The sequence below is a fragment of the Thalassophryne amazonica genome, chromosome 6 (assembly GCF_902500255.1).
Source record: "Thalassophryne amazonica chromosome 6, fThaAma1.1, whole genome shotgun sequence".
Lineage (NCBI taxonomy): Eukaryota > Metazoa > Chordata > Actinopteri > Batrachoidiformes > Batrachoididae > Thalassophryne > Thalassophryne amazonica.
The window spans coordinates 4574881-4587158 of record NC_047108.1 but is presented as its reverse complement, the minus strand read 5'-3'; the positions used below and the strand labels follow the sequence as shown (position 1 = coordinate 4587158).

General features: G+C 40.8%; 1 protein-coding gene across 1 annotated transcript in view; it reads left to right on the top strand.

Moving 5' to 3' along the window:
- LOC117513133 (acetyl-coenzyme A synthetase, cytoplasmic-like) overlaps positions 1–12278 on the top strand; it is a 75180-nt gene that overhangs the window by 48974 nt on the left and 13928 nt on the right. The window contains 5 exon segments of the mRNA XM_034173467.1: positions 5734–5871; positions 6015–6185; positions 9096–9229; positions 9393–9525; positions 9747–9803. Coding sequence (XP_034029358.1) covers positions 5734–5871; positions 6015–6185; positions 9096–9229; positions 9393–9525; positions 9747–9803 — 633 coding nt within the window.

Genomic DNA, 12278 nt, shown 5'->3' with positions numbered 1-12278 from the left:
CAGCTGGCCTCACAACTGCAGACCATGTCTAACTACAACAGCCCAGGACCTCCACATCCAGCCTGTTCACCTCCAAGATAGTCTGAGACCAGCCACTTGGACAGCTGCTGCAATGGTCGGTTTGCAGAACCAAAGAATTTCTGCACAAACTGTTAAAAATCATCTCAGGGAAGCTCATCTGCATGCTTGTTGTCCTCATTGGGCTATCGACCTGACTGCAGTTAGTCGTCGTAACCGACTCGAGTGGGCAAATGCTCACATTCGATGACATCTGGCTGCTGATCAACTCTATGTGAAGGAGATGTGCTGCACTGTATGAGGCAAATGGTGGTCACACCAGATACTGACTGGTTTTCTGATCCCCCCCAGGCCTCCCCAATAAACCAAAATGGCACATTTCAGAGTGGCCTTTAATTCTTCAGCCTAAGGCACACCTGTGCAATAATTGTGCTGTCTAATCAGCATCTTGATATCTCACACCTGTGAGGTGAGATTATCTCAGCAAAGTGCTCACTAACACAGATTTAGACAGATTTGTGAACAATATTTGAGAGAAATTGGTCTTTTATGTACAAAGAAAATGTTTTACATCTGAGTTCAGCTCATGAAAAATGGGAGCAAAAAAACAATGTTGCATTTCTATTTTTGTTCAGTGTAGTTGGCAAGGACTTTGCAATTCTGTTGTGGCTTTGGGTGGCCCTGAAAAGGGCTGTTGGGGGTTTGGAATCAGATGGTACTCAATGAAAACTGGATAACCAGTGTCCTCATCTCCGGCAGCTCTCCTCTCCATGAGCCTTTGGTAGGCTCCATCGTGAACTGCGGGCTTTTCGGCTCTAAATTTGGTATTCGTCCATTGGACACCTTTGACTTCTGCAGGCTCCAGTTTGTCGTCATCTCACTCGAAACCCAAGAAATCATTATCAGAATCCTCTATCATAAAGATGTCCCTGAATAATTCGCTATTCTCCAGTTCAGAGTTGTCAAGTATGCTATCTTCACCAATAATGGTATGTGCAGTCGCTGCTATGATTCAGTCACTTTCTTTTTTCTGATGTACGCGGTCGGACAACTCCCTCTATATTGGAGAAGAGACTTGTTTTACCACAACAAAATGAGCATTACACCCGGAGGTGTGTCTGATTGTATACATGGGGTTCGAGATTCAGCTAGTCCTTAGCGTTCACTGGTTATTACACTTGCTTTGTAGGTACCTCCCAAACACTAAATACAGCAGACCGGCAATGAAAGTGTCTTCGGGAGCCGATATTTCGAGGATCGGCACAAAGCGTAATACATGCATGCTATATATACAGTAGTGTTCAGAATAATAGTAGTGCTATGTGACTAAAAAGATTAATCCAGGTTTTGAGTATATTTCTTATTGTTACATGGGAAACAAGGTACCAGTAGATTCAGTAGATTCTCACAAATCCAACAAGACCAAGCATTCATGATATGCACACTCTTAAAGCTATGAAATTGGGCTATTAGTAAAAAAAAAAAAAAAAAAGTAGAAAAGGGGATGTTCACAATAATAGTAGCATCTGCTGTTGACACTACAAACTCAAAACCTATGTTCAAACTGCTTTTTTAGCAATCCTGTGAATCACTAAACTAGTATTTAGTTGTATAACCACAGTTTTTCATGATTTCTTCACATCTACGAGGCATTAATTTTGTTGGTTTGGAACCAAGATTTTGCTCATTTACTAGTGTGCTTGGGGTCATTGTCTTGTTGAAACACCAATTTCAAGGGCATGTCCTCTTCAACATAAGGCAACATGACCTCAAGTATTCTGACATATCCAAATTGATTCATGATACCTGGTATGCGATATATAGGCCCAACACCATAGTAGGAGAAACATGCCCATATCATGATGCTAACCTCTTCTGCACGTCTTTTATTTAACAGAGGGACTTTGCGGGGGATTCTTCCAAATAAATTAGCTTCACACAGGCGCCTTCTAACTGTCACAGCACTTACAGGTAACTCCAGACTGTCTTTGATCATCCTGGAGCTGATCAGTGGGTGAGCCTTTGCCATTCTGGTTATTCTTTTATCCATTTTGATGGTTGTTTTCCATTTTCTTCCACGCATCTCTAGTTTTTTTTGTCCATTTTAAAGCATTGGAGATCATTGTAGATGAACAGCCTATAATTTTTTGCACCTGCGTATAAGTTTCCCCCTCTCCAATCAACTTTTTAATCAAACTACGCTGTTCTTCTGAACAATGTCTTGAACGTCCCATTTTCCTCAGGCTTTCAAAGAGAAAAGCATGTTCAACAGGTGCTGGCTTCATCCTTAAATAGGGGACACTTGATTCACACATGTTTGTTCCACAAAATTGACAAACTCACTGACTGAATGCCACACTACTATTATTGTGAACACCCCCTTTTCTACTTTTTTTAACTAATAGACCAATTTCATAGCCTTAAGAGTGTGCATATCATGAATGCTTGGTCTTGTTGAATTTGTGAGAATCTACTGAATCTACTGGTACCTTGTTTCCCATGTAACAATAAGAAATATACTCAAAACCTGGATTAATCTTTTTAGTCACATATACTACTATTATTCTGAACACTACTGTAGATGACCGGCAGGGCTGGAGTTAAGAACCCAGCTGTTTACTTTGACGGGTTGTCAGAAGATCTCTCGTAGGAAGATGTTGTTCTCTGCAGTGTGGTCGTTTGATTTGGTTGCTCTTTGGGAACCCGGCCAGTTCTCATCTGGGACTCCGGTAGACCACTGGAGGGGGGGACGTTGTGACACAGTGTAGAGATGTCAGCTGTGCCAAGTTGATTGCTTGACATCACAGTTAAACTGGAGATGGTGCTGGTCGTCACTTCAAGAAGACCACAGAGTGAAAAATTATTGTCTCTAAGAGTTCTTCCTGTTGGAATAATCTGGTGGTTTAAAAAACAAAGAAACAAATAAAAAAAGAGAAAAAACTTTTTGTATTTAAAAAAAAAAAAAGACTAAAAATGAATAATTGAAAAAGGGAAACCTTTTTAAATTTAGAAACTTGCACAACGTTAATGGACAGATCTCACTCCAGTCAACAATTCCTTTAAAAAAAAAATTACATACCAGATTATGAATCATTTCTTCCATTTTAACTTGTGCGGGCCCTGATACAGTTGATAAAGCTAAAATAAGCCAGAGTGCATCAGAAAATGCAAGACAAATTCAGTCATTTTTATCCATAATCATTACGTAACATTTTGAACAGATTTTTAGCTGAGTGACGGTCATGCACCTGTGTCCAGTTACAGTTTCATGCTTTGACTTATGCCAGTAAGTTAAGCCGGGTTGCTTTTTGTATTCTGAAAAAAACAAAAAAACAAAAAACAAACAAGCTAAAATAAGCACAAAATATTAATAAATACATACCCTGAGAGATGCATCCCACTGAGTTCTCCTCCCCTGTTTGCACACAGCAGCCATGTAGAATTGCTGCTGCTCCGATCAACAAAGTTGTTATCTGCTTTCAAAACCTCCAAATTGTATGAACACATGATGGTCAGTATAGATGTATCGTCGATCGTCCCCAGTCATTGATCCGGTAAGACAACACTGTTAAACAGCTGGGGACTGGTCTGGTGTCCACGTCATGGCTACCTGTGGAGCGTGAAAAAGAGACATTTAATTTCTGTGACAGCAGCCAAAAAACAAAAACTCCTCCCATTCCAGGCTTTTGGAACAGGCAGCACGCTTAGTTCTGCTGGCCACATGAATTGAATCGAAGGAATAGAGCCGAGCAGCTTTGTGCCAGCTGCAGTTTCTCCACTCTTTCTGGGAGGTGTGTACAAAAGCTTCCACTTCAACCTCAAAAATCTTAAGCATGGGAACACTCACAGCAAAATCACTAGTGTTAAATTAACACTGACAGTGTACATGTGGCCCCATACTGGGTCAGTGTAGGACCACATGTACGCTGGCAGTCTGAATTTAACAGTGTTAATTTAACACTGGTGATTTTTGCAGAATTTACTGTGATGGACAACTCATAAAAATCATAATTGGTATTGCTGGACCTTCTAAAAACACACCAAATCATTTTGACGTATTCTCTGTAATAGTTCTAAAAAAGAGCGATTTTGAACTTCAAAAAATTAGTTTAAATGAAAATAATAAATGCGTCTGAGGGGGCGGTCCCTAAAGTGGCGTTACTGAAGTCAACATTTCTCACAGGCTAATAAGCGTTTAATTAGTGGCAGATAAAATCAAGCTAATTTCCTCATGTCAGTGACTTAATTTCTCCAGGCATATTGTACCAAAATAAAAGACAGTATATCAATATTTTCAAAATTCTTTATTTGTTTAGAGTAGTCGACTCATTTGGCATTTTATTTACCAGAGATATGCATGTTAAAGATGGGAAACTTAATCTGGAGACCTTAATCAGAAGCTGTTTGACAAGTAAACGGTAAATTTGATAAACGAGGCGGCATGTTTGCAAAAACTTAAATAAATAGAAATAAATTCTCAACAGATGGAAAGTTAAAAATGCAGAGCTTGAAAGAGGAAAAAAATGGATGAAAAGTAAGAGCGAAGAGGTGCAGAAGAGAAAGCTGAAAAAGATTGAAGAAAGAGCCACAGTGAAATGATCAAAGCAAGAAATGAGAGAGACTCTGTTATACGGAGGCTGGTATTTTACAGATCAGCTGAACAGGTGAGGAACTGGGTGTAGAAAATGTTCTTTGATCAGTCTTGATTTACATCACAGGGGTTTAAGGTGTTTGGGCAAACATGTCATCATCTATCCTGTTGAATGGCACGTCACTTTTCAAACCTGTGAGTCCTGGGTGACTTCAAAAGGCTTGGTTACTTGACAAAGACCAGCCATTCTTGCTGCAGGCGGTACCAATGTGTACATGCAAAACTATGGTGTATGACTTCAACTATGGTTGAAGTCGAAGGAGGACACAGATGCTGACAGAAAGGCACAAAAATCTTCAAAGATAAGCCACGGAGTGTCCGGGTTAAATGTTCTATGGGCACATGAAACCAGAGTAGAGCTCTTTCAGGTTGCTGATAGGAGACAACATGAAGCCCATAAAGAAAACAACACCGACCCAGAGTCAAACACAGAGTAGGTTCTGTCACGCTGTGGGGCTGCTGAGCTAATTGTTACTGGAGGCATTGAATGTATCAAAAACTTGAAGTTTACCAAGTCATGTTGGATGTGTTGCCCATGGTCAGAACAATAGGTATGAAGACAAAGTCTCTGATTTTCCAGTAAGACAACAAACGAAATAACTAATCCAACAGCACATAAGAGTATTTGAAAAGTTAACATTGAACTTTAAACCATTGAATGAAAACATACGGCGAGAGCTAAAATCTGCTGTTGTTAAAAGGACTCACACAAACTTAAGAGGTTGAATTCAGGTAAATGGAAGGTGGTAGAAACTACCAGCAGATAGATCCAAAAAACATTTAAAGGTGTCATTGTTTTATTGTTAAGGTTTTTGCAACCAACTAGTGAAGGTACCAATAAAAGTGTCCGTGGTACCTTTGGTCTTTGTATGACTTGCACAATTCTGCAGTTTTTTTTCTTTTGCTCATTAACTTTGGACTTTTGATTTAAATTTTCTGATTTTACACAATTGGTTCTTTTGCATTTATTTCTGTAGATAATCAGAACATGATGTTTGTGTCTTTGCTCCTGTGTGCACGTGTGTTGATGTGCACGTCTTGCGCCTGTCTTTGTTTAAAACCAGGTCCCATGGAACAAAGAAGTGGACCTGTGTTGGCACACGCTGGTGCGTGGAGTGTCAGATGAATGTGAACCTGAGTGGTGTGACTCAGAAGACCCTCTCTTCATCCTTTACACCAGCGGCTCAACCGGCAAACCAAAGGTGCAGAACACCAGATTAAAACTGGCAGCCACACTAAATCTATAGCTACAGACAGACTTGGCAGGATAACAGCGACTTGTCAAAACATTTAGAGATTTTCCTCACCTGCCACTGCCCACCTCACTCTCTCCTCACATTTCCAGGGTGTTCTTCACACGGTCAGCGGCTACATGCTGTACACCGCCACCACCTTCAAGTTGGTGTTTGACTACCAGCCCAACGATGTCTACTGGTGCACAGCAGATATTGGTTGGATTACTGGACACTCATACATCGTCTACGGCCCACTGGCTAACGGGGCCACTAGTGTCCTGGTGAGTGGGGGCCAAGGGACTAATTTGGTTGTCTACAAACTGAAAGTGAACTGAAATAATTTATGCATTGGACATCAGATCAAAATATTAATTTGTTCAGTTACTATTTTAAATAGTTTACACCTGTAATAAAGTCCAAGGGGTGTGATAGTCTGTGTCTGTGGACAAGATACCTCAAAAACAGCTGAATGGATTTCCTACAAATCTAATGGGACTGTTACTTGTGGTAGTCATGCCATTAAGTGCACTTGTTTCTAGTGCGGAAGGTTTCTGGTTCAAACCCACCCTGCCTATTCTTCAACAAGGATTTGTGTCAGGAAGGGTGTCCGGTTTTAAAACCTCTGCCAACATGTAGATCCACCTCAGATCTGCTTTGGCGACTCCGAATGAAAGGAAGGGAGATGCTACTTAGACATCGAGAGGTGATTAGATTTTGGAGTAGTTTGGTCAAAGGTCAAGGAAAACATGGTCCACAACAGACTTAAAACCGAACATTCATTTTCTATACCCGCTTCTTCCTGTTAAAGGTCACGGGAGAGCTGCAGCCTTTCCCATCAGTCACAGGTCAAAAGGTGGGGTAGTCCCTGGACAGGAAGCCAGTCTATCTCAGGATCACACACACACACACACACACACACACACACACACACACACACACACACACACACACACACACACACACACACACACACACACACACACACACACACACACACACACACACACACACACAGACAAACAAACACATTTACACCAATTTAAAGTTTGCAGTAAACTTGAGAGCAAATAAAATGAAAAGGTGTAATTTGTTGACCAATAAATCCAAACTTTACTTGAATGCCCTTTGAAACACCTTCAGTGCCCCTGATTTTCTGGATGTTGATATCGTAGATAAGTGGCTGCTTCCTTCTGCATTTTAAACCTTGTGCTTGAGCAGTTTGAGCCATTTCTGTTTCATCCTTTAGTGATGTAGAGAAACACACAAATCTACAAGTTGTCCTTTAGATGTTGTTCCAGCTGAGTTGCTGGAAGCACTTTTTAATACTGTCTGGTCAGGTCTCTTAACTTTTATTAACTCAGAGACCATTGTGTTTGGATGTTCTGGCATGCTGAATGTGGTACCATCTTTACCTCTACATTACCTTTACATCTCTACCACCAACTTTGGTGCTCTGGCTAATTATGCAAAACCAGCTGTCAAGAATTTGGGGGTGATATTTGACAGCTGTTTGAGGTTTGATTAACAGATAAACTCTGGCTAAAATAAAGCACTTCCTCAGTAGAGGTGATCTTCAGACAGCCATTCATGCTTTCATCAGCTCCAGACTTGATTGTTGTAAAGCACGTTATACTGGTATTAACCAGTCGTTTCTTGCACACCTCCAAGTGGTGCAGAATGCTGCTGCAAGTCTTTTACGACCACTTCTAGACGTGGACATATTATGCCTGTACTGTGCTCACTCCACTGGCTTCCAGTTCATTTTAGAATTAACTTTAGATTTCTGTGTTTGTTTTTAAGGCTATTAATGGCTTTGCACCTTTCTACCTGTCTGATATTTTAACTCTCTGCACTTAGAGTAGGACATTACGAACGCCTGGTCAGCTTTGCTTAGATGTTTCGAGATCAAAATACAAACTCTGGGATGATCGTGTTTTTTGCGGCAGCTGGCCCTAGAACTGTGGAACAGGCTACCTCCTGATTTACACGCTATTCTTGACCTAGCACTTTTATATCAAAGCTTAAAGCCCCTTTCACACTGGCACAAATGTAGAGTTGCGCTGTGTTACATTTATAGTACGCCCAAAATGCACACATACTCTGTGTTTTTCCTGTGTAATCGTGTGTCGTTGCATTCGTAGATTTGCTTGCAGCTGCATATGTTTGCTTTTAATGTATGTGTACTGTCCCATGTAGCCCTGCCTATGTTTTTTTTTTTTTTTGCATTGTCGAAATGTGCTCTGTTCTGAAAATGGTAAAAAGCAAACGGCATTCACGTTTCCAGATGTACAGCTGGACACACTGCTTCCTTGTCAGGGCTGGGAACGTCAGATCGCAAAGTTCAGAGTCCTTGTGTATCGTGTATCCTCCTCCCCCCAAAAAGTAGAGAATATTGCCATTTAAACTCACAAGCAAACCCAAACATTCCATTTCTTGTTTCAGCATTGAGAGAGAGAGAAGGGTTTTGAAAAACAAAGGAGAGAGAGAGAGAGATAGCGCTGTTTCTAATCACTGGGCTGTGCTGTGTGGATCTTGCAGTCAGTCACACATGCATGTGGGTTTGATCACCTGTTCTGATCAGGCACACACATGTGCTTCACCTTTTCGCCAGCTGATTCACTCTGGATGAATGCATTCAGTGTTTGGATGTATTGTAGGACACACACACACACACACACACACACACACGTACACATGCAGACAAAAGGACTGTCTCATTCATGATTCAGTGCCACAAACGTTGTTCAGAAAATAATGTAGCCATTTGCGATCACACTGGGTTTTCTGTTTTTAATATGTCAGACCTCTGTGGATCAAAGCTGTTGACACGTGAACGTCCGCTGCTGCTGAAACTTTTTCATACGTGATGCTCAAAGTCACATGCTTTTGTAAACTGCTGCCTGGTTTGCAGCACTTGGACTTGGACTTTTGTTTTCCTGCAGACATATCTGCATTGCCAAACATGGCTGTAGTCATGTACTTGATTATCCAACAAACATATCAGAGCTGCAGAAAAGTTTTAATTTGTGTCAAAAATATAAGAAAACTCCAATTTGATCACAACCAAGAATTAAGATTCTGACTACCTGCAACATTTTTTTTTCTGCATAATCTACACCAAAGTTAAAATCAAATGTTTTACACGGGCCAACAACAACACAATTTTAATGTGATGTTATTCTGTGTTTCAGTTTGAGGGCCTGCCGATTTACCCAGACATGAGCCGTATGTGGCAGATTGTGGATAAATACAATGTGAGTAAGTTCTACACAGCTCCCACCGCCATTAGACTTCTGATGAAGCACGGCAGTGAGCCAGTGCAGAAGTGAGTTCATCCTCCTGAACCTCTACTCTTGTTTTCTCCTTTTGTTTTTGTTTTTTTTTTCCTTTTTATTATGAGAATAATGTTCTTTATTTTGTCGTTTGTGACATCGTGAACCTTGAAAGTAGATAGTCTGATAGTGCTTGTTTCTCCTCCTCCTTTCCAGGTGTAAGCGAGAGTCTCTGAAGGTGTTGGGGACAGTGGGCGAGCCCATCAACCCAGAGGCTTGGCATTGGTACTACAATGTGGTTGGAGAAAAGAGATGTCCCATTGTCGACACCTTCTGGCAGACGGAGACTGTACATATAAATTTTGATTCTGTTTTAGAAACATTCGAGAAGGTTTTAGTTAGTTTTTTTCTTTTAGACAAGAAAAATACTGATGCTTCTTTTCACCTTTTGTTATGTTTAAATGACTTGCATCTTTTATTTTCACCACTATTTAAATCCTTGCTTACAACCAGAAATTCAGGCTGCCCTTTTGTGGTTGTACGGTTCACATATTTCACTGTTTTTTTCAGGGTGGACATGTGTTAACGCCTTTACCTGCAGCCACACCGCTAAAACCTGGATCTGCTGTGAGTCCCACCACCACCTTCTAGAGGCATCGCAATACATGTATTTGTATTGAACCATATGGTTAGGCAGAATACATGGCACAACTGTGCACACTATGATTATACATTGTATATTTGATTCCACAAGTCACCGAGAGTTCAGTGAGTAGCGCTGCTCATGTCCACAGACTGCATCCTTCTCATCTCCTGCTCTGTGCAGGAGGTGTTGCCAGCTTGTTCTGTGCAAGAAGGTGTGGTCATCCCCCTCAGCCTGCTCTCTGTGAGGCAAACAGAGGAAATAGCCAGCCAGCCAGTTGAAGCAAGCAACCGCTTTATTCCACCCACAAACCTAGAAAGCCTGAGTGGAATTGGTTAATTTGCCTTTTTTTTCCTAAATTTGAACCTAAAATTGAAAGTGTACTGATCCACATTTGTGTTGAATCACTGTCCCAATTTGAGATCAGTATCATCATTCAAGCTTACAAACAACGGCACCAACTTATGACAAAAGTTGATGCTTTATAAGAATTTTTGTAAAATTTGGTCATCGTTGCTGAATGAAAGGATGTTCCAGGTGCCCAGCCGCGTGAGCTGCCTCAGGTTTGGGCCTGGGCACCACCATGCAGTGGACAAACCTCTTAGCATTGCACCATCTGCCATCCTCCAAAGACAAGGCCCTTTGTCTCGTTGACGTTTTTTCTTCTTGGGGCATGAGGCTCCAAATGGCTGTCCTCCATAATAATGCGTGCTACCTTTTGTCTTGGAGCTGTGCGAGACATTTTTATGGTGGTTGAAGTGCCAGTCCCACCGTCAAGCCCCAATGGAATGAAGTGTGGGCTGGGCTGGAGGACCACCTGCAGTTCCAGATGCAGAACCATGCTCAGGGTGCCCACACAAATAAATACACACCAGATTAAAATAAATAAATAAGAACAGAATCTATTAGGGATACACCAATCCCAATACCAGTATCAGGTATCGTCCCGATCCCGTATTGATTTACTCGTAATCATAAAATGTCTCTGATACTCCGTGACCCAATACCCATTTACAGCAGCGTGAAGTCAACCTCTCAATGTGGGATTTTCACGCTCCGTAATTTCCGGATTATAAGACGCTACTTTTTTCATACCTTTTGAACACTGTGTCTTAAACAGTGATGCGGCTAATTTATGGATTTTTACAGGCTTTCGTGTAATTTACTCAAAAGTCGAAATACATCCATCAATGCTGTCCATCATGCTGTCTGTAAATTCACCCACACAGAGTAAATAAAAACTCTTACCTATTTGTTTCAGTGGAATTCATCATATGATCTGGAAGAAAAATAATCCACACAAAGCGTCCTGAACCTAACCTAACCTTATCTCAGTGTCACACATTGCAGATGAAATCAGAAATGGTCTCACAGCTGATAACACAGAGAAGCTCTTTTCCTCAACATGAATCTGTCCCTCACATTTTCAGAAAAGGCTTTTAGTCCTCACAGACAAAGTTATTGATGGACAGTTTCAGTTCTGTTCCTGGTGTTGTATATTTTGTAGTGCTGAAGTCCACAGGTTACATTTCAGTGAGATGTCTGGCAGTGTCATGTTAAGAAACGCACTGTTAATGTTAAATGACAATTTGTTGTAGACAATTTTTTACGTGTTTGTAAATAAAAACAAAGCTAATAATATTGGTAGCAGTTACAGTCAAAAAGTAAGGAACAACTGATGAAGAAAACATGTTTTCAAAGTCATCATAAAACTGTAATGGTATCATTAAGTATTCGTATCAGTACTCAGTATCGACGGTATGTACTTGTACTTGTACTCATTCTGGAAAAAAGTGGTATCAGTGTATCCTTAAAATTCATAAAAACATTCAAAAACTAACAAAAATATACAGTGCATCCGGAAAGTATTCACAGGGCCTCACTTTTTCCACATTTTATGTTAAGCCTTATTCCAAAATGGGGTAAATTAATTTTTTTCCTCAAAATCTACACACATCACCCCTATATGATCTGATTTTCTTTTTTTAAGATTTTTGCAAATTTATAAAAAGAAAAACAACAACAAACAAACTAAGAAATTACGTGTATGACAGCCTTTGCCATGAAGCTCAAAACTGACCTCAGGTGCATCTTGTTTTCACTAATTGGAGTCCACCTGGGGTAAATTCAGTTGATTGGACATGATTTGAAATGCACACACCTGTCTGTATATAAGGTCCCACAGTCAGAGTACATGTCAGAGAACAAACCAAGCATGAAGTCAAAGGAATTGTCTGTAGACCTCCGAGACAGGATTGTCTCAAGGCACAAATACATTTCTGCTACTTTGAAGGTCCCAATGAGCACAGTGGCCTCCATTATCCATAATGGAAGAAGTTCCAGATCCACCCAGGACTCTTCCTAGAGCTGGCCGCCCGTCTAAACTGAGCGATCGGGGAGAAGGGCCTTATTCAAGGGGTGACCAAGAACCTGATGGTCACTCTGTCAGAGCACCAGCA